The sequence below is a fragment of the Dendrobates tinctorius genome, unplaced genomic scaffold, assembly GCF_039654945.1.
Source record: "Dendrobates tinctorius isolate UK_male_01 unplaced genomic scaffold, ASM3965494v1 ptg000022l, whole genome shotgun sequence".
Lineage (NCBI taxonomy): Eukaryota > Metazoa > Chordata > Amphibia > Anura > Dendrobatidae > Dendrobates > Dendrobates tinctorius.
In genome coordinates, this window is record NW_027361690.1 from 6,879,020 (window position 1) to 6,903,327 (window position 24,308).

Here is a 24,308-nt window from a genome sequence, read left to right on the forward strand (position 1 = left end):
ATTTAAGGGTACAAAATTTCCATTTTTCATAAATAAACGTAAGTTATAGCGAAGAAATTTTACCACTAACATGAAGTACCATATGTCACGAAAAAAGATTCTCAGAATCAGTGGGATACATTAAAGCGTTCCAGAGCTATAACCTCATAAATTGACAGTGGTCAGAATTGTAAAAATTGGCTTGCTCATTAAGTACCAAATTGGCTCTGTCACTAACGGGTTAAAATCACATCTGAAAAAATGTGATAAAAATTAGTGATGAGCAAACGTGCTCGGATAACATGTTATCCGAGAATGCTTGGGTGCTAACTGAGTGACTTTGGCGTGCTCGAAAAATATGTTTGATTCCTTGTGCCTGCATATCTCGTGGCTGTTTGACAGCTGCAACACACACAGGGATTACCTGTTTGTTAAGCAGTCCCTGTATGTGTTACCGCTGTCGAACAGCCGCGAGAAATGCAGGCGCGGCGACTCGGACATATTATTCGACTCGGACATATTATTACACCGAAGTCACTCGGTTAGCACACAAGCATGCTCAGATAATACATTATCTGAGCACGTTTGCTCATCACTAATAAAAACGCATGCAAAAAAAGGAATGAAAAAAGCAGCGAATAAATGCAAGTATATAAAACAAAACGATATGGAACAGAGTAAAACGTGCCCCAATGGAGTCACCACCTGTATAATATTGACACAGGGGGGATAGATGATGGACACTCCCACATATCATATTCAAACAAAAGAAAATGGAGTAAAAGTCCGTTGTACTAGAAAAATAATAAATTTATTATACATAAAAATAGTACTAACAAAACATAAACAAACATGTGCAACAAAGGAACACACCTTGAGAAAGAGGCGAAACGCGCGTTGGAGGCGGCGCTGCACATGTCCTGGAGCATATGATGGGTAAGCACTATAGCATGGGATAAGGGGGGGATTTCCTCAGGATGCGCACCGGAGTTTGATCTCCTGTTACTCTTGTGTCCCTTTTCTACGGCCCATCTCCACAATAACCACTTAGCACTCTATTACTATTGATACCATTGGACAGGACAAAAAGCAGCTGCTATTACCCGATTGCTTTGTTGCACATGTTTGTTTATGTTTTGTTAGTACTATTTTTATGTATAATAAATTTATTACTTTTCTAGTACAAGGTACTTTTACTCCATTTTCTTTTGTTTGAATAAATGCAAGTAGTCTAAGTAGCTAATTGGTGCAGAAAATCTGCAGCATCAAAAACTCATCATGGGAACTTAAGCCCCCGTCACACACAGCGAGATCACTAGCGAGATCGCTGCTGAGTCACAAGTTTTGTGACGCAACAGCGATCTCACCAGCGATATCGCTGTGTGTGACACGTATCAGCGACCGCCCCCCCGCCGGGTATCGCTGATCATGCTCGAAAGCCCTGGACATTTTTTTGATTATTGGTCTCCCGCTAGTCAGCACGCATCGCTGCGTGTGGCAGGCGGGAGACCAGCGATCAGCGAGCTGGAGCTGGTATCCAAGGTAAACCACGGGTAACTAAGGGCACGCGTCACTTAGTTACCTGCTGTGTACCTTAGATACCAGCGTGCTGGTGCTGGGAGCTGGTATCTAAGGTAAACAGCGGGTTTCTAAGTGCCGTGCGGCGCTTTCTAAGTGCCGCGCGGCTCTTAGAAACCCGCTGTTTACCTTGGATACTAGCTCCCTGCACCAGCATGCTGGTATTTAAGGTACACAGCGGGTAACTAAACGACGTGCGTGCTTGATACCCACGTCATCGCTGTCCTGATCGCTGCTGAGATCTGCCTGTTTGGCAGCTCACCAGTGATCATGTAGCGACACACCAGCGATCCTGACAAGGTCATATTGTTGTCGGGATCCCTGGTGCGTCGCTAGTGTGACGGGACCCTTAGTCTAAAGACGTTTTCTCATGTTACTTCAGAAGCGAATTTCTCCCTAGCCTCTCGGCTTCATGGTTGCAGGGGGTGGTGCACTTCTGAAGACTGACAATTCAGACCGGCAGTGTGACCATGTGACCACTCCCAAGACGCCTCTGCAGCATGGAAGAAGTCTGGAGGTGCTACAGTATAGCGCCTGCAAGCAGAACGTAGTATTCCTTAGCTAGATAATCTGATACCCTGAGACTGTAGCGGGACTTAGGCATCGAACTTTATACAATAAAATTTAAATTGCCCCTTTATTGAGAATGGAAAGGATATTTATAAAAGGTAACTTGCTTTACAAGCACGTTGCAATTTCACCCAGTTAAGAACTTGAGAGAACCCATTTTCGCTTCCTGATTTGAGAAGAATCATTTTTCTGCTTATTCTCTGTGGCATTCAGATAAAGACAGAATGACCTGTCATTAAATACTTCTGAAATCAAGGTCAAAACTTTAAGTGAAGCTGCACATTCTTGTCAATGGCACAAGTGAATACAATTAGACAACTGCATTATTACATCATTCTCATCGGGGATTTCCTCTTACTTAAATCACTTCTATTAGTAAATGGAGAAATGTTGGTAATATAAGTATATGATGGGATTGCGATCGAGTGTGAAACTCTGCAAAGGATAGTGGGATAATATATAAGTACTATATCCTGCAGTGCTAGAGAGAACTGCTGGTCTTGGCTACCTACCAACAAATTGCCACCATATAAAATGCAAGGAAATGGGTGTACATTGCAATTGATTATTTTTTAAAGATAGTGGACAGAACACAACTTTTGTTGGATATTGGATGGGACAAAACTGGATTTTTTTTGAGAAATCAAAAGAAAAATAATAATGTGACAGCGACATCAAAACCTCTGTGATGATCTCCATTTAGCTGCTGTATGGTGATAGCTTCTGCACACGACCAGTTATATCAGGCGATTGCTATCCATGGTTTTCCCGGATAACACTCGTATCCATGATATTCTATAGGGCTGTGCACATTTTTTCCTCGGACCGAGTGGTCTGAGGTAAAAAAAAATCGGTGACAAGTCCGATTTCGATCCAAGGGTCGGATCATAATCGTCAATGCACGTCTGTGGGTCCATTAAAAACATCAGAACTCACTTGGATGACATTTGAGTGCAGTCCGATTTTTTTTTTGCAGAATGGAGAGGGTGGAGAAAACTTTTTTGTCTCTCCACCTTCGAGAAAAAGTGATTCCACTCCGATCAATCTGTGATCTGATCACAATAATCGGACCGTTTTTCTTGGATGGAGAGAAAACAGTTGTGTGCGTCTACCCTTACCATGAATTGCAGACTGTCAAAAAACTATACTAAAGGCATAAAACTGCCTGCAGCCTGTCTACATGCTGAATTGAAAACCGAAGAACAAATTAATATTACTGAACGTGAATTTTTTTATATTATTAATTGCTATGTAAAGCACCACTGGAATGAGAAAGTACTCCCTTTTTATCAAGAAGATGATCCTAAAGGGTTAAACCATTGGCCATAAGCGGGGACAGTAAAACTAATTTCTTAATTCGGTTATTAGTTTGGCTCCGAGATAAGGTTTCTCTTTAAATGAAGCACAAATTGTTATAAGAACATTGATAAATGTGTTGCGGGCGTCTAAGGTCCTTCACCTCCAGCTCCTCCACCCTCCAGGGCCCATAATAAAAACGAGAAAGAAGGGGCGAAATACATTCCAGCACAGCAAATGCATTACAGAACAGGGTGTGAGGGATAATGTACAGCGGGTACAATGGCGCCCAAGAACCAGCATCGACCCCCAATATAATGGAGCAGATCTCGGTAAGCCTGATATACACGATAAATAAAATAATGTCCAGTCACCCGCTACTATTACAAAATATTTGCTCTCTTTTTATTTCAAAAAACAAGGTGGTTTGTGAAGTCTGCGGTGTCAAATGTAGGCCGTCAGCGCTGCATGAAGACATAACCAGGGCCCTGAGGTGAGGAGAAGGTGGGCCGCCATAAATCCCTCACACAGCACAGGGCTGTTCCTGGCAATCATTCTAAAAATCTTGCTTCTGTTTGCAAAATTTCCTTGCGCTGAAGAGAACATTGGCGTTTCCACACTCTTAACCCATTTATCGCGGACAGATATGAAAATTCATGTTGTGAAATTACTATAAACAACAGTATCTATCAGGAGAGCCTGGAGATGGTTTCCTTGACAACGTGGCCTCCCTCTGTACGGCAGACATCTAGCCCAGTAAGGACACAACTCAGTGGATTAACACTGTCCCTGCCGCTAGGGTCTGCAAGGCAACGCAAAGCGGAAAACTGCAGGCCAAAGGTGACTGCAAACTAAATGGCTGCCGCAACCATCGTGGCTTGTACATGAATGAAGACCGGGAAGGATCCACAGATCCTCAGGATCCTCTACATGCACATGTTATAGCTAATTCTGCTTTATCACTGATTGCAGCTGACATTAGGAGGCCATTTATTATTCCGCCAATAACTGAAAAGGATTCCTGTTACAAGGAGCCATTATAATGGCAGCAACTAACATCAAATCTAAAAGATGGCTGCCTAACACCAAATACTATTGTTAGATGCTCCTGGAATACGTTGTGTTGCAAAATAAAAAACCTGATGCTTATAAACCAGTCAATCCGACGAGCCGACATCCCGATAGTAAGATGATATCACAGTGTAAAACGTTCACGTCACGTAAACTCATCAGGACAAAAGTGATCGTTTCTCAGTGGTACAGATGGTCTCTGATGACCTGGTCATGGGTTAGTGGCAACCACAGGATGTTTGGGATGTAGAATACTTATGATAGGCTAGGGTCATATTGCGTTCAGGTCGTCCGTTAGACGGACTGCGTTACACCGCGGTATAACGCGGTGTAACGCAGTCCGTTAACGCTGCCATTTACCCCCATTGTCGGGCACATCGCCAACGCATGTCATATTTGGCATGCGCTCGCGATGTGCCGTCATTCAGTGACAGAGCCTCGGACGCGGGCTGCAGTGTCTGAGGCTCCGTCACCGCTAGCGGTATAGCATTAACGCAGCCCGTCAACGCTATGAGTTGAATGGGCTGCTTTAACGCAATGTGACCCTAGCCTTATAGCTATGAGAAACCTGCCAGAATCACTGCCATGCCAAATGTTCTTTAAAATCATCATGTACCTCCTCCTTTTGTCACCCACTGTTTCCTACAGAGAATCGTGCACCTTTAAGAAAGGTTAGATATCATTATTAGAGACTCTATTTTTTATTTTTCTTTCTAGTTTTTTATTCAGGTTATTTCCCATAAAGGCAACCACTATATATATATACGGTATATGTTATCTCCATGGTATCTCCCATAAAAAGAACGTGCACATATACATTCTGTTTATTGAAGATACTATGGACATATATATACGGTATATATATATATTTTATATATATTTATTTATATTTAGTGCTTCATGGTGTTCTGAAAGCTTATAGGTACCCCTTACTAAAATGTATATTAAAGTATTTCTGGTATAAATGTACAAAGCCATTGAGGAACATTTAGGCTATGTGCACACGCTGCGGTTTTTGCTGCGGATTTGGCCTCTGCGGATCTGCAGCAGTTCTGCAGACAGTGTACAGTACAATGTAAGTCTATGGGATTTACATTCCGCTGTGCACCTGCTGCGGATTTTCAACTGCGGAAAAGCTGCGGTTTTGAATCCGCAGAAAGAATTGACATGTCAATTCTTTCTGCGGATTCTGCTGCTGTTTGTCACCTATTCTATTGTCCAGGTGTCAAACCGCAGGGGAAAACCGCTGGCCAATCCGCAGCGTGTGCACATAGCCTAAGTGTCAGGATAAACAGACCTGAAATCATTCACTTTCCAACTTTAGGAATACTTGAAAACAATTGAGTGCATTCAGTGAAGCATACTTAAATCTATATATAAGCAGGAAGAGGAGATTCATGCAAGAGGGTTTTTTTTGTGGTATTGTTTTGTATGTGTTCTTTTTTAAATGCACATATTTGTAGTTTAAAATCATTTTTGCAAAAGGATTTTTATTAAAAATCTGGCTTATATAGGCTCTGTATCTGTAGTCCCCATCTCTGTTCTTTTCAACAATTTTCTAAAGTGATTTTGACCTAATGAAAGTACAGATTTGAACTGATTATAAATCAGCTCAGAAGAAAGTGAAGAGAGATAAGGGTGAGAGACCCTGTTATCAGAGAAGATCACTGCTAACTGTGGCTATGTACTGTGATACCTAGAGGCTGTAGAAGCCAAACGTTCCAACATTTTTAATGAAACTCAACAGCAAAAATGATTTTAACCACAAATACATTAATTTAAGAAATATCCGCCTCACTTTTTGTGTCGTACTTTAAGACAAATAGCGTATATATATATATATATATATATATATATATATATATATTATTACTTGTACTGTAGAATAAGAGATAATGTGCACAATAACTGGTTTTAGTCCGTAATATTTTATAATTACTGTATCCAAAAAGAAAAGGCAGCCCTCCGGGAAATCGAGAAAATTGTAATTTTAATCACTCTGTGTTACAAGGCTACAGAGAGCACTTTGTCCATCTCTAGTAGAATAAATATAGGCTGTGTTTGCACTGACATCATAGCTTTACATTACAACCGCAGCTACAGATCTGTTATCTTCATGTATGTTTAATATTTTTTTACCCCAAATTACTTAAATGGAATAAGTCATGAGAAAATTACATATTGTTGAAATCAGGTTTTCATGTTGTTTTTTATTTTAAACTTTTTTATTATTCTTCATATCACTAACTGTAATAAAAAATAAATCTTGAAGTTTTCTCTCTAACCAGGAAACTTAGTATTAGACTTCCTTCCTGTTTTTCGCGTAGCACAAATATAGAATTATAAACTGGGCATCCTCTAATCCGGGCAAAGGTCATTGTGAAGGGGGGAGGAGAGGGCTGTAACATTACCTATTGTGAATGATGGATCCTTTGTTACCAAAACTACTACCTATTATTGTAATCTGTTTTATCATGTCTGTGATGACAATGAAATTGCTGAAAAGCAAGTTTGAAACTAATATTAGGCTTAGGGTCCCATTACATTTAGTGATGCACCAGCGATCCCAACAACGATACGACCCGGTCAGGATCGCTGGTGCATTGCTAAATGGTCGCTAGTGAGCTGCCAAACAGGCAGATCTCACCAGCGACGCAGCAGTGATAAGCGATCCGTTGGCGGTCGCTCTTACCTGTCACACCACAGCGATGATGATGACTTCCGCCTGCATCCATGCGTTGCTAGTCGGCGCCAGCAGGACGCCAACAAGGAAAAAATGGGCCCAGGACATTCGACCGCGATCAGCGATATCCAGCGGGGGGGGGGTGGTCGCAGGTAGGTGTCACACAAAGCGAGATCGCTGTTGCGACACAAAATCAGTGACGCTTTAGCAATATCGCTAGCGATCTCGCTATGTGTAAAAGGCCCTTTAGTGGCTTAGGCTTAGCGGTCCTTGTGAAAAATTGCAAGATTTTTTTAATTATTTTTTTATACTTATAATGATATGAAAATTTGAAAAAAATGTACAAAATTATGAAAAGTAAAAAAAAATAGAAATCTGAGTCAAATAATATGTAGACACATTTTCTTTACATTGGGTCCATCATGTCTTGATTTGGTATGCAGGTGTTTTTGAAGATAAAATAATGCAGCATGCCTGAGCTTCCAAAAAGCAACAGAGACCTTATGAAAGAGAGTTAACAGAAGTGTAAAGACAGCATTAAAAATAGATACATAAAAAAAAAAGTATTGGAAAATAAAAATAGATACATAACAATGTAAGTAGATACCGGTCAATAGGTGACCGGCTTACAAATAACACTTCAGCATTGTGTTCTTAACATTACCACATTCCTCTACAGAAATGAAGTGTCGTTGTTTGTAACGATCAATAAAAGTCTTCTTGCTATCACACAACATAAAGAATTTAGCATCTTGCAATATTTTTATTTTGTTTCTATAATTTATTACGAGTTTTTTTCTTAACACTTCTCTATACAAATTACACTTAAACCGGCCAGACAAGGTCAATTTTCCTCCAATCCAACCACATATTCAATTATTAGTTCATGATTGGTTTACAAGTGATTGTTTAACGGGCAAACAACGCCTGCTTAGAAAATCATTTTGACTCCCGTACATTTTGATTGTGTACATTTCTGTATATATATTTTCTTAAAAAATTAGTTATTTATGTTACCATTGTAATGCCGTATTAGGCTAGGTTCATACGTTATAGCAGCCCATTCAACGCATAGCATTGACGGGCTGCGTTATGCTATAGCACTAGTGCAGATGATTCATCTGTGCTAGCGGGGACGGAGCCACAGACGCTGCAGCCCACGTCCGAGACTCCATCACTGAATGACGGCACATTGCTAGCGCATGCCGATTATGGCAAGCGTTGGCGATGCGCCCGATAATGGGGGTTAATGGCAGCGTTAACGGATTGCGTTACACTGCGTTATGCTGTGGTGTAATGCAATCCGTTAAACGGACTGCCGTAACGCAGTGTGACCCCAGCCTTAGTAAGAAATTTTTCCAATTAGCAATCATTGGACTTCATTTTTATCAGTCATTTGACTTCTATAAATATAATCATAATCATTAACTATCAATTATTCCTGCTGTATTGTTCATGAATGTCATTATATTTATAATACAAAATTCTGGAAATACAGAAAAACTACATAATCAGTGATTTTTTACATTTAAGGAAGCTCTTTAAATGTTCATTTCAGCTTAGTGGTTCCAATGGCCTTTCGAGGTTATTAGCTCATAATGAAGCACCAGCCACAGGGTAGGAGAATTGCTACTTACAGAGAACCTATATTGAGGTCTCGTCACCTTCTCGGCTGCCTCTCAAATTATAACCAGCAGCTAATTACATCTATGACCTCTCCCGCAGCTGCTGTGATCACCTTCCGTATTTACATAGAGCCGCTCAGACATTTGCAGAACATGCACCGGGCTTCACTGCAACTCAGGCAATTGCACATTTCATCCTCTGATATGAAAACATCAGCTCAAATAAATTACAGGTAGATCTTATCATTTGCACAACTAATTCTAATTCATAAACTCAATTTATGCTTCAGGGCAGTTCAATAAAGCATTTACATGATTGTTAGAATACTATATCAAGAGGCCTTACAGTAAAACCGCATTTAGACATTACCCTTGCCATTCATATTACCTTTCTTTTCAGCACACATTAGTACTCGGAGAATGATTAGAGTGTACTTGTACATTGTGGTTTCCAGTATAAAACATCTTGTCTCATCTCCTCTTCACAGTGTATGGCACTTGTAAGAGCGATGAGTAAGTGAGATTGGTTATTCAAAAAACATTGCGTTGGGTTAGGAGGTAAGAATAAAATAACCACTAAAGCCTAAATATGTGACATATATCCGTCCCTTATAACTGGCGTAAATCTGTCTGCAATTCCATATATATTTAGGGCCTATAAAATGTGAGAACTATGTCAATTTTCTTCTGACATGTAATATGCATTGGATCAATCCACAATGATGAACACTCAAAGATAGAGAGAGATCACAGAAACTACAGAGCCCACAGAGATCCATCAGGATTTTAATAAGTCCAATTTATGCTTTCTCTTAATAATTAGTACAATCTGAAGTCTCGCTTTCCTCTGTTCCAAAAATCCTGCGTGTCCAGTAAAACCAGATGACATGACTCAGTAATGGTTGGTCTAAGGGGGAACACTTCTCCTTGTGTAAAGAACCCCCCATCCCTTTCTCCTTCGTATCTCACCTAGCTAAATCAGACATCCGGCTTTGCACTGATGAGAGGCAAACAACCCAAAACATGTGTCTACAAATTGTCAGTGTCTGGTTTGCTTAAGCAGTGTGGCAAGGCTTGATGAGGGGTTTATATTGAATTTTAGGATTGCTACCCCAATAGGTGGCATTAGAATTCAAATATTCCTTTCTGAAGAAGGTATTCGCATCAGGGATGCTTCAAATGCATGTATGCTTTGGGAAGCATGGCTTCAGTCAAGAGATGTTGTATGTGGACATCTTAAAGGATCTGTCCACCTTTGAAAAACACCTTATAGTTGATATATCATTAATCTACAAGGTTACGCAAACTTATAATAAATGTTTAGCAAAAGTCATAAATTAATTATTTGATTCTCTAAAGACACTGCATTGTTAGTTTTAATAACTTGATCAGTGACCGCTATGAGGCAGATAAATGCTTTTCTGTGTAAGAATCCTATCATCTCAGCTTTCTGGACTTTTGAATATGATTTGAGAAAAATGAAAGGTTTAAGTTTAGTAGATTCTATCCTTTTTTCTTTGTTTGTTTGAATGGACACAGATAAGAAATGCAAGAAATGATTTGGAAATAATTTTAGCCATTCAAACACAGTAAACCAGTAACTAGTAGCGAGTAAACAATCAGCAATAGTTCACTTGGTCATCGCTGATCGTGTCCATTAAACTGATTTAAAAATCCGTCTGTGGTCAGCAGTAAATTCACCAACGTAAAAAGGGGTTTTGCTACTGACAACAATGTAATAGGATTTTCTGTGAATGAAGACTGACAGGTATTGTCACACATATATTGAGTCAAATGAACCTGAGTAAGGGAGCAGCCTTAATTTATGACCCCCACCAGTAAACTCAGGCTGGAATTGCTCATTCAGTTTAGGCAATTTATGTTCTGATTGTTGATTTAGTCTCTGAGTGAAAGCAAGAATTTGATTCAAAAGCAATGGGAGATATAAAGGGAGGACTTTGGTGGGCCTATGTGACATATGTCATCCAACAGCAATTCTCTGACAAGTCGCACAACCAAAAACATCTGTCCAACTTGTCAGTGACTTACTGTCATGCAGCTATTTATAGTTGTGATTTTGCTTTAAAAAAATGGTCAAATTTCAAATAAGTTGTACTCTAGTCGCTGTTGCATGTGACTTGTATTGAAATCTGTAGCGATGAGCAACAGAGAGTCCAACACACTCTGTGTCGCAGTCACAAGTTGCAATGTAACACCATACAGAATCATTAGATGCGATATGTCAAGACAACTCTGCGATTTGTTTCTAGCACAACATGTCATCGTGTAGGCCCAACCGTAATGGTGCTTTCACACTGTATTTTGGCACCCGTTTGGTGGCTTACGTCTGAGCCCCCAGCAAAATGGGATTCGGACGTATTCGCCGATGGGGCCATATACTATATACTATCATTTTTGAGCATGTACGCCTGTTGAAAATGGACAACCAGACATTATAGATGGGCAGATATGGGTACCCTATTCAACCTTCTAATGACAGTGTCTTTGTCGTGTTTCTACTCAGGCGCCGGTGAGTCACTACGCAGTAGCAGTGACTCGCCGGCATCTGCGCAGAAGATCAATGATGACATTGCCATTAGAAGGCCAAATAAGATACCCGTAACCGAGTGCATGGCGCATGTGCGGGATTATGCAACTGCACGTCACAGGTCAGGGTGACATGCATGGGAGAGGGGTGCTATTGTAATGAAGACATGGAGGCAGGGATTTCTTTCAGGGGCCGCACTCCCTGGAGGATGAAAGAAATCATTAACATAAAAGATTAAAAGTTCATTTCTCAACATCTAGACTGCATCTATGAGGCATACAGGTAAAGCCCCTGTCACACTAAGCGAGATCGCTAGCGAGATCGCTGCTGAGTCACAAGTTTTGTGACGCAACAGCGACCTCAGCAGCGATCTCACTGTGTGTGACACCTATCTGCGACCGGTCCCCCCGCCGGGTATCGCTGATCGTGCAGGAGTGTCCTGGGCCATTTTTTGATCGTTGGTCTCCCGCTGGCCAGCACGCATCGCGTGGCAGCGGGAGACCATCGATCAGCGAGCTCCCAGCGCTGTAAGCAGATGCTGGGAGCTGGTATCCAAGGTAAACAGCGGGTAACTAAGCGCGCACTTAGTTACCCGCTATTTACCTTGGATACCAGCTCCCAGCACGAGCAAGCTGGTATCCAGGGTACACAGTGGGTAACTAAGCGACGCACACACTTAATTACCCGCGTCCTCGCTGGTCCTGATCTCTGGTGAGTCTGCCTGTTTGACAGCTCACCAGCGATCATGTAGCGACACACCAGCGATCCTGACCAAGTCATATCGTTGTCGGGATCGCTGGTGTGTCGCTATGTGTAATGGGACCCTTTGACTGGTTTAACCATTATATTGCCAGTGTGCCAATAGTAATAGCTTAAAAGCATCCCAGGGGGTAACAGATTCCCTTTACGGTCCTTTTTACATTATTCGTCTTTGCAGAATTGAACCACAGCCGATTGGTAAACATTTACGTATAATAGCCTGTTTTCACAGGTAGACCGCGATTCAGATGCGCACTGAGCGATCTGTATGAAATTATTCAGTACATATAGGCTCCCATCGTTCTCAGCAGCACAGGTCTTGTTTATATAGGACGATGTGCTGCCGAGAAGGATGAACTTTTTTGCAAACCAGAATATCATTTCACCTGACGAACAAGCATACGAACAAACAACTTGTTTAGACTGCAGGATTGTCGGACAATAAGTGGTTCTAGGAACGCTCATTCGTGATAATTATGCAGTGTAAATGCATCTTAAGTGATTCTTATTACAAGTCCTTTAATGTGTACACAGGCAGAATGCATTCTTATTCTTAGTTTACGGAAGAGCAGGCTCAGCGATAAGGAGACAGAGAATCCCTGGCTGAGAAAGTCGTCCACCTGCGACTGGTATATTGTCAGTGTCCTTGTAGACTGATTGATTTATAACCAACTAATGCATTGCCACATTTGCTCAGAGTTAATGTTTATCTAAATGAGATACAGCAGTAGGAGATATTTTCTAATACCATTTCATACTAACCACGTTCCTTTAGAGACTTTCAGAATGTATGAAACAGAACAGCTAACATTGTCTTCCAAATTCCATAAAAGAAGAAGAAAGGATAGCAGCCGTAAGTTCTTATAGGTTATACAGGATAAGTTATTTACTAATCCATAATCTAAAAAAATACCTTCCACAATGGCTCTTTCTACAAATCTGATACAAAGGCGGTTGCTTTTGTGTAAGACATGTTTCATTTTGAAAATTAAATGAAAAAAATCTGGTAAAAAAAACCATTATGTAGATATAGACACACAAAGCTAAAGAAAATGTATTTCTACAATGGTAACTGCACAGTATGTTTTGCAATAAACAGTGAGCTTTCTAATGATTGTAGACAAGGTATATTCAAAGACTGTAACACTCAAGGATCACACTGATTATCCAATCTCACACTCCAAATTTTAATGAATTTTGGATTTCTGTTGAAAACAGGCAATAGCGGGAGAATGTTCACACACTAGGACCATGATGTGATACATTTAAAATAAATAAAATAAGAAAAATTATAAATGACTAATGAGAGACCCCTTTTACTTTTGTCCAACTCTCTCCTCATAATTCCCACCTATGCAGTAAAAAAAAACAGCAAAAAGGAAACAGATGATAAAACTGATCCAATAGTTTCCCAAGGGAACAGTTTTGTATCTGGTGTCATCAGTTGCTGATACTGGACGTCTCCCTGTGCCAGACAGATAAACACTGCATGCAGGATTTTGCATTTCGGCTACAGGTTCTGGACCAGACAGTCTAGACACAACTGATATTAGATCCCAGTCTTACATATCAATAACTCTATCAATGAACACATTGGAAAGACAAATGTAGAAAACCCTTGTGTGTTTATTGCAATTGATGGGATAGACTGCCTTTAGATTACTTTTTGCCCAGCGATAATACTCATTGTTCACAAAGTGTAAATAACCACAGCAAGCATCAGTTGTTGGCTCCTGATGGGCAAATGTGTAAAGCCCCCGTCACACACAGCGTGATCGCTAGCGAGATCGCTGCCGAGTCACAAGTTTTGTGACACAACAGCGATCTCACCAGCGATATCGCTGTGTTTGACATGTATCAGCAACCGCCCCCCCCGCTGGTTATTGCTGATCGTGCTCAAAAGCCCCGGACATTTTTTTGATCGTTGGTCTCCCGCTGGCCAGCACGCATTGCTGCCTGTGGCAGGTGGGAGACCAGCGATCAGCGAGCTGGAGCTGGTATCCAAGGTAAACCACAGGTAACTAAGGGCGCGCGTCACTTAGTTACCCGCTGTGTACCTTAGATACCAGCGTGCTGGTGCTGGGAGCTCGTATATAAGGTAAACAGCGGGTTTCTAAGCGCCGCGCGGCATTTAGAAACCTGCTGTTTACCTTAGATACCAGCTCCCTGAACCAGCACGCTGGTATCTAAGGTACACAGCGGGTAACTATGCGATGTGTGAGCTTGTTACCTGCGTCATTGCTGTCCTGATCGCTGCTGAGATCTGCCTGTTTGGCAGTTCACCAGCGATCATGTAGTGACACAACAGCGATCCTGACAAGGTCATATCATTGTCAGGATCACTGGTGCGTCGCTATGTGTGATGGGGCCCTAAGAGTGGAATTAAATTCTACTTGAATTTTCAAAAAAATACGAATTCTACAGATGAATACAGGGCTGGAGATGCAATGCAATGGAGGTGCAGAGGACCAGACAGTGGGAATAGTACAGCAAGGATGTCTGGAGAGATAAGTTGATGCAGAAGGTTAAAAAAAATATATCTCACTGCTCACCTTTCCGGCGGTCACCACTGCTTCCGCCTGATGTCCAGTCCTCTGCACCTTTGCATCTCCATCATATCCTATCTCTTTGTTCACTCTAGGCTGAAACTTCTGGCCACGAGTAGGCCGAGGAGTTAACTGTGCATGCAAAGTGACCTGCAGTCGGAAGTCATAGCCAGTGTTCACTCTAGGTCGGGACTTACGGCAATGAGAAGGCCCTGGAGGATATGCAGTTATCTCTGGGGACAGGTTGGAGTCAGAAGCCCCATCTAAAGTGAACACCAGGCTGGAGATGCAATGTTACAGAGACATAAAGGACCGACCAGCAGGAAAAAGAAGTGGAAGTGGACGGAAATGTAAGCAGAGGGGTGATTCTAAGTGTTTTTTTTAATGCCTTACTTTAATCATGCTCTGGGGTCTGAAGAGACGCAAAAGTTTAATAAGGGCCATAAAAGTAGATAATGGGTTAATCTACAGGTTAATAGGATTCTAAGGCCTTGCCACCTTGCACTAAAAATCCAACTTCCAGGAGGAGCCTTCCAGCAGCTTCTGGCTTTCAGTCATTGAGGCGCAGTCGGTGTGGCTTCAGTCACCGCTCAGTACATAGCGAGTGGCAGCTGTAACTACTCCCCAACATTACCTGCCAGATTGCTCCACAGTGCATCAGTACAGAGCCAGCTGTCAGTCAGTGCTGCGCGGTGCATCAGTACAGAGCTAAGTGTCAGTCAGTGCTGCGCGGTGCATCAGTACAGAGCCAAGTGTCAGTCAGTGCTGTGCGGTGCATCAGTACAGAGCCAGCTGTCAGTCAGTGCTGCGCGGTGCATCAGTACAGAGCCAGCTGTCAGTCAGTGCTGCACGGTGCATCAGTACAGAGTCAGCTGTCAGTCAGTGCTGCGCGGTGCATCAGTACAGAGCCAGCTGTCTGTTAAGCTGGAGTCACACATAGCGACTTACCAGCGATCCTGACAACGATATCAACGTGTCAGGATCGCTGGTAATTCGCTATGTAATCACTGGTGAGCTGTCAAACAGACAGCTTCACCAGCGATCAGCACAGCGATGCCGAGCGCCCGGCATCGCTGTGTTCGTTAGGGCTGATGCCATATCCCTGTAAAAAAATAGAATTAAAATAAAAAATATTGTTATTCTCACCTTCCGACGTCCCACGCAGCCATCCTGCCTCTCTCCATGCTCCAGTCCCAGTAATCCTTTGCGAGAATGACCGCGAGAAAGTCACGGTCTTGCGGCAGCGCGACGTCTCGCGGTCATTCGTGCAAAGGATCACTGGGATCGGGAGCATGGAGAGAGGCGGGAAGACTGCGCGGGACGTCGGAAGGTGAGAATAACAATATTTTTTAATTTTTTTTATTATTTTTTACAGCTGATCGCTGGTCTCCCGCCTGTCACACGCAGCGATGCGTGCTGGCCAGCGGGAGACCAGCGACAAAAAATATGTCCAGAGGTTTCTTGCAGCGATCAGTGATACCGGCAGGGGGGCCGGTCGCTGATCGCTGTCACACACAGTGATCTCGCTGTTGTGTCACAAAAGTTGTGACTCAGCAGCGATCTCGGTATTGTGATTGCTATGTGTGACTCCCGCTTTAGTGCTGGGGCTGCTGCTCACTATGCATTGGGCGGTGACTGAAACCCTGCTGGCTGCACCTGTATGACTAAAAGTCCAAGACCGCTTGGAGGAATAAAGGTAATTTCTTCCCAGCAGCCAGGCCTTCTGTGGGGCAGACACACAGGATCAGAACACTATTAACCTGCAGATTAACTTCATATTTGCAGGTTGATAGCATTTTATCACATGACAGGTTCCGTTTAAAGTCACAGAAAATTACTCCTCGGGAAATCAAATTTCCTGGAAAAATCCAGGTGAACAGGCATATTTGAATTTTGCCTGATCCACTCATCATTACCTATAGTGGATTTAATCCAGGGGAAAAACAAGGAAATTGAACTTGATGTACAGCATATGTTTATGTTATAGTAACTGGAATGGCAGCACTGCTGTTGTAGCCCTAGCAGCTCTGGGTCAGAGGCTGAGGCGGCCCGCTCAGGTACACAGACATTCTTGTTCTTTATTGGGAAGAAACATGGCGACTTTCAGTTGCCTAGTTCTGCTTCGTAGGTTCTTCTTTGTGAAAAAGATGTGATATAAAACACCAGCATCCATCCTTTGGTGGCTGTTCAAGTTACAATTAATTTTACTGCTTCTTGTATTACTGTTGTTATTTCACTGTGAAGTCAGAAGGGGGCCATTTATGATTATAGTATGGGGCCCTACAGATTCTAGTTGTTTAGGCCCTTAACTTGCTGTTATAGTGAGGGAGCATGAAAGATCTTACTGTATTACAAATATCTGAATAGCCCATAATAGGTAGGACTCGCATGTGTAATTAGGGGATATGATATAGTCTTTTTGCCTGCGATATTCCTATTTATTACGCTTAATCCCCACCTAATCAAGGATAAGCTGGCACTGTCCGAAGATAAAATCTACCACTGGCGTCTTTGAGCTATGGGCACTTGAGTGATTATTTCACACTAGGGAATGATTTATTCTGAGTCAACAACTTGCACTTTTTGCAATGTGCGTGTGCTTATCGATGTTCAGATTTGAAATCATTTGCCATAACTAAATCCAAATTACCATTTATATAACAAGGGCAATTTATTGCCCATTATAATTCCAAGCTGTATTTTCCATTAGTATGCAAGGCACTTTGTACATTAACTTAGCATTTATGCCAAACATAATGTTTTACTCATTCCATCTTACAACCCCTTTGGATATGACATCGGTAATTATTTTATTTCCCTTCTGTGCTAATCTTTCAGCCTTTCTTTATTGACCACCAATATCCTGCCAGCTTCTCTAGCTACTCATTACGTTTGGTGTTAAGTTTACGCCATACCTCGGCGTTCTCCTACAAGATTGCATTATATAGAGGGCTTACCTATTAAAACTAGTGCAGGTATATAAGCGGACCCGGCTGCCCATCCGATTCTGTCATTTTGTAGAAAAGGATTGAAAATTTGACATCTTGGTAATGCAAACGACATTAGTGTTCTTTCTGTGCACTAGTTTTATACATGATCCCCTATTATTTGTTTCCATCCATATTCCCTTCTCATTATTTCTTACTTGACAAAATTGCATGCCTATCCTTACATTAATGTCATTTAAATTTACTTGTATGGTGAATATTGCATTTACTTTATATAACACAGTGAATGAGTTGATTTGTTGTAATAAGTGTAGTCTTATCATTTCAATTATCTAATGTCTTTACTAAACTAGCTTTGGTACCAGCCGATCCGGTATTTCAGCACTCTGGACAGTTGCCTGCAGACTCCCTGGTTAAAATCGGTTATCCATCACAAAGCACCCAGTCTAATCACTTGTGTGAGTATACATGCTGCATTTCTTCGGGAGATATTCCAAACAGATTGTTTTTCTTTTTTTTCTCCTTTTCCTCTTTTCACCTCAAAAGAAAATGCACCCATTAATAATATGTGATTACTGTGAAAACCTACAATCTAAGACCATGGTAGGTCCCGCGATAGGTATAAAAATAAAATACATGTTTATTTAATTAGCAAATCAGGGATGGAGACTTCACTGCAAAGCATGAATGTGTTTGGCTTCCCCACAGTCACTTTATGGACTTTACATTAAGATCCCCTTCTAAACTAGCCATGTAAATTCTACCCAGTTTACAATCTGTACATTAAAGAACATGCAAACAGTTGCAGATGAGATATAATTAGTGATGAGCCAACGTACTCGGCTAAGGTGTTATCCTTGCATGCACGGGTGCTCACCGAGTGTCATTGGGGTGATCCAATAATAGGTGAGTCATCGCACCTGCATGTCTCAAGGCTGTTTGACAGCTGCAACACCTGCAGGGACTACCTAACAAACAGGCAATCCCTTCATGTCTCATGGCTGTTCGACAGCTGCAACACCTGCAGGGACTACCTAACAAACAGGCAATCCCTTCATGTCTCATGGCTGTTCGACAGCTGCAACACCTGCAGGGACTGCCTAACAAACAGGCAATCCCTTCATGTCTCATGGCTGTTCGACAGCTGCAACACCTGCAGGGACTGCCTAACAAACAGGCAATCCCTTCATGTCTCATGGCTGTTCGACAGCTGCAACACCTCCAGGGACTACCTAACAAACAGGCAATCCCTGCATGTCTCATGGCTGTTTGACAGCTGCAACACCTGCAGGGACTACCTAACAAACAGGCAATCCCTTCATGTCTCATGGCTGTTCGACAGCTGCAACACCTGCAGGGGCTACCTAACAAACAGGCAATCCCTGCATGTGTTGTGGCTGTCAAACAGCCGCAGGGACTCGAACATATTTTTCAAGCACACCGAAGACACCAAAGCATACTCTGATAACACCTTATTCGAGCACATTCGATCATCACTTGGTATAACAGATCTGGGATGGCAAAAATATAATACACTGTAACGTAAAAGTAAATCATATACACAGCATTAACAAGAATGTTAATATCATTTATGTATGCATGGTCTACCTTTACTCCATTACCCACTAATGATGTTTTAACTTATTTCAGGAATATCATAACTACTATGACACATGTAATGATAGTGAAAACCACCATACGCGCGAAGAATCCCCTCTCTCCTGCCATCACTAAGCACTGGTTTAATACATAACATAAAGATATTTGTAACAAGGAATTTTTATTTATGCAATGATGATGATAATGATAATAATAATCTATCAACAGACAATAAGGAATAAAATGTACATTTCTATATGTACGGTAACTGCATTGCATTTTGAATACAGTGATAAAAGTACAACATCTTCTTATAATATACCACTTATATCATAATTTATTATGTTTGCAATAGAGTACATGTAATGGATTTTCTGTCAGTAGCCATTGAGCCTTAACACATAATGATAGTTGTGGCATGCTTCTTACATGACATTTATTTCTAAAATCCAGATAGATGATAGATACGAGATATATTGATAGATAGATAGATAGATGATAGATTAGATAGATAGATAGATAGATATATAGATAGATATGTAGATAGATAGATAGATAGATAGATATGAGATATATAGATAGATGAAAGATAGATAGATAGATAGATAGACAGACAGATAGACAGATATGAGATAGATAGATAGATAGATATTAGATAGATATGAGATGTATAGATAGATAGATGATATGACATATATAGATAGACAGATAGATATGAGATAGATATATAGATGACAGATAGATTATAGATAGATATGAGATAGATAGATATGAGATATATAGATAGATACGAGATAAATAGGTAGATAGATATGAAATAGATAGATAGATATGAGATAGATATGTAGATGACAGATAGATGATAGCTAGATAATAGATAGATATGAGATAGATAGATGATAGATAATATATAGATAGATAGATATAAGATAGATAGATAGATAGATAGATAGATCGATTGATCGATAGATAAGTTGGAAAAAGGAGAAACAGCACAAAAAACCTGCAAAAAAGTGGACTTTATTGCCCAGTAAAGTGGTAACGTTGCGGATATAAAGTCCTTTGTCAAGCTTTATATCCGAAACGTTGCCATAACACTGGGCAATAATGTCCACTTTTTTGCATGTTTTTTGTGCTGTTTCTCCTTTTTTTTCAACTTGTTATTGGAGCCATATTGTCTGCTGTCTGGGGAAGCGTGCACACTGTTGAGGTATTTGATGGTGTTGTTCCAATTTTTTCAAATTTAGATAGATAGATAGATAGATAGATAGATAGGAGATAGATAGATAGATAGATAGATAGATAAATCAAGAAAAAAGGGCAGCACTACCAAAATAATACAGCAGGTGCAAAACCTATTCAGCAGTATCCAAACAGCCAAAATGACAAAAGGAAAAAAAAATAGGCAGCACTCAAATTAAATGTGAAAAAAGTGGATACTTTACTGATCCTCAGGTGGCTATCTGAGGATCAGTAAAGCATCCACTTTTTTCACATTTAATTTGAGTGCTGCCTATTTTTTTTCCTTTTAGATAGGTAGATAGATAGATAGACAGACAGGTAATTAATAGATAGATAGATAATAATAAAAATGAAAAAAGGCAGCACTCCATCTTCAAGTAAAAAAGTGGACTCGTATTCACTCACCCATAGTTTTATAACAAACTTCTTCACGGCTCAGTATTGTGTTGGGAACCAAAATCTTGCTATAAGACTATGTGTTAAAAAAAAACAACTTTTTACTTGAAGATTGAGTGATGCCGTTTTTCCTTGGATTATATTTCTCTGGACAATTGGTAATTATCTGGAGACGTGTATATACATTGATTTACACCAGTTCGGCATTAATGGGGTTTTCCCATAAACAAAGTACATTTTAATTAATAGATCTTGGAATAAAAATAAATCCCACAATTTGTGCTACAAAAACGTCTGGGCAGGGGAGCAAAAGAGTATACAGGCAAGACAGCAATGGTTAACCGCTGATTCTTTCTGTGAGGTAAAACATTGTGTTTAAACAGGTAGGGAAATGTTTTACCTCACAGAAAGCAGCATCTATGATCTCATGCTGTCCTGTCTGTATTCTCTTTTGCTTCCTCCCGTACCCAGGAGCTGTGGTATGATTAGACCATGGTCCTGCACGATCAGACACAGTCATTACACAGTACACAGCAGGGGCACATTTATAAGATTATCTCAGCACAGGAACATTTTTTTAATACATCCAATTGTATAACCTAATTTTATTCCAAGATCTATTGATTACAGTGCACTTTGTTCATGGGAAACCCCTTTATTTATTTAATAGGTAGATAGACATAAGGTAAAAACATAGGCATGAATTGAAAGTGGACTTCTAACTATTCTTATTTCTCAGGGACAGTCCAGTATTTCCACATTAAAAAAAAAGAAAAAAAAACAGGTAAAACATCTCATGCAAATATTGATAGTCACATTTTTTTCATTAAAGTAATTTAGTGGTAACAATTAGAGTTCCTCTAAAACCACAAAAGGTAAATAATCAAGATGTGGCCCTAAAGATAATTTACTAGTTACTAATTTAAAAAGAAAAAAAAACGAAACAAAATTTTACATTCCTAACAAAAAATATACAAATATTTTAAACAGTAACTACAGTATCTATCTAGAAGGAAAACAAATAAAAGGTAGCTTTTCAACTCAGCAAATATTGAGTTAGAGCACTGCTTTTTTTTGCTTCTTTTCTATTATCCTGACACATGGCCAGTGTCTTAAAGGGTTTGTTAGGGACTGAGATATTGAAGACCTGTCTTAGAAATAGGTTATCAATATCACCCAACACACGTGGACGGCCCATCGATCAGCAAATATCTATTGCCACAGTTGTGTGCGGAGTCGGAACATCGCAGCTCCTTACTCTGTGCATTGACTTTTCTCAGGTACTGCGGCTCAAGTAACATTCACTTCAATTAGAGGTGAGCTGGATTACTCAGGAAGGGTCACTACACAATGTACTGAGCTGTGCTGTTTTGGCTCCTTACACTATGCATGTCCAACTGCTGCAGCACCAGGTATCAGCTGATTGGTCTAATATTGAGCTCCCCATTAATCTGATACTAATGACCTATCCTCAAGATAGCTCCTTTAGTCCTTTAGGGCTTACACCCATTCAGTTATTATCTCAAAGATCTATTTCCTTTTATTTATACATTTATCTCTCTCTCTTCAAAGTCTATCTATAAGTCTTATCTATAAGCCTTACTCTATCTTCTATTCATATATCATCTATCTACCTATCTATTTATCTACTATCTATTTTATATCTATTATCTATCTATCTATTATCTATCTTTCTATCCCATATCTATCTATCTATCTATCTATCTATCTATCTATCTATCTATCTATCTATCATGTACATTCTATCTGTACTTATACTATTGTACTGTATATTACCTTCATGGTAGAAATGTTTATATGACTTTTATCTTAATGACAATGGAAAAGAAGCCATGGCACCGATTTCACCTCTTTTAGATGTATAATTCATGTCTACTGCCCTCCATCCCATCTTCGCTTTGTAGACATCAAGGCAGAGTCAGCTTTGCATTGTATATCCACTGATATTACTACCTTGGATATCTGTTGCCATTCATTCCACTGACTCATTATGGTTTTTAGGTGAGCAGGTTGGTTTTAGAGTTGTGTAATGTGCAAGTGGAAAGTAAGTTGCATGCAAAAAATCAATAGGAGAGTAAGCAGACGGCGCCATATATACGTACCAAGCTGCTGGCCCGGCAGAAGAGGAAGCAATCAGGAAAGTTCAGATCTTGGCACATGAAGCAGATTGTGTATTGTATATGACAAAGGGGGAGCTCAGTTCAGCACAAAGAAAAGTGGATAGCACAAAGAAACTATATAACCATCAGCGGATCTCATAATGATGCAAAAAGTTTTATATGGATCCTTCAAATAATAATAGATATAATAAATATATGGCTGATATGGTCATTGCTTTTGGGTAGATAAAACTTACCCACAGGTTAATGGATTCCGTCATTATATATAGTGTCTAAGGAGAGCGTCTAACAGCAATTGACCCCATCCTCACCACCACCTCACCTCCGCACCTTGAGATTTCAAGTCCTTTTTAGTAGTACTGAATGTGCGTTTAAAAAACTTTGTTCAAAGTTTAAAAAAAGGGTGAGCTTTTGGACTGATTCAGACATGTGCTGCCTGTATGCAGAAATGGTTAGCATGTAGACAGCACACAAACCAATGCAAGTTAATTTGGTAGTCCACATGAACGCTTTTACATATGGGCCGATGATCCACGTGAAAGGAATTGCATGTGCTCCTTTGATCTATAGTTTGGATCAGACTCTTCCAATTTCCAGTATAAGATAATGGGTGTGTAAAAAAAAAAAAGAATCGCACACAGGTTGCCAGCTGTATGACATCCGGTTTTTGTGGATTTATTGCAATTACTAACATAGGAAACTATATTTGGCCTTTTATTATTTATTAAAGCCAAACCGCAGCATTTTTTTTTCAGCTCTGAAGTGGTGCTATTAACCTCTTCATGACCAAGCCTATTTTGACCTTCATGACCAGGCCATTTTTTGCAATTCTGACCAGTGTTCTTTTATGAGGTAATAACTCAGGAACGCTTCAACGGATCCTAGCGATTCTGAGACTGTTTTTTCCTGACATATTGGGCTTCATGTTAGTGGTAAATTTAGGTCGATAATTTTTGCGTTTATTTGTGAAAAAATCAGTAATTTGGCAAAAATTTAGAAAATTTCACAATTTTCAAATTTTGAATTTTTTTTCTGTTAAACCAGAGAGTTATGTGACACAAAATAGTTACTAAATAACATTTCCCACATGTCTACTTTACATCAGCACAATTTTGGAAACAAAATATTTTTTTGTTAGGAAGTTATAAGGGTTAAAAGTTGACCAGCGATTTCTCATTTTTACAATAAGATTTACAAAGCCATTTTTTTTAGGGACCACCTCACATTTGAAGTCACTTTGAGGGGTCTATATGGCAGAAAATACCCAAAAGTGACACCATTCTAAAAACTGCACCCCTCAAGCTACTCAAAATTACATTCAAGAAGA

General features: G+C 40.3%; 1 protein-coding gene across 2 annotated transcripts in view; it reads left to right on the plus strand.

Annotated features, from left to right (window-relative positions):
- ONECUT1 (one cut homeobox 1) overlaps positions 1–24,308 on the plus strand; it is a 58,818-nt gene that overhangs the window by 21,723 nt on the left and 12,787 nt on the right. The window contains exon 2 of one of the 2 annotated variants that reach the window (XM_073568405.1): positions 17,957–18,061. The exons of the other annotated variant lie outside the window; for it this stretch is intronic. Coding sequence (XP_073424506.1) covers positions 17,957–18,061 — 105 coding nt within the window. The remainder of the gene's footprint in view (positions 1–17,956; positions 18,062–24,308) is intronic. 2 annotated transcript variants of the gene reach the window in all.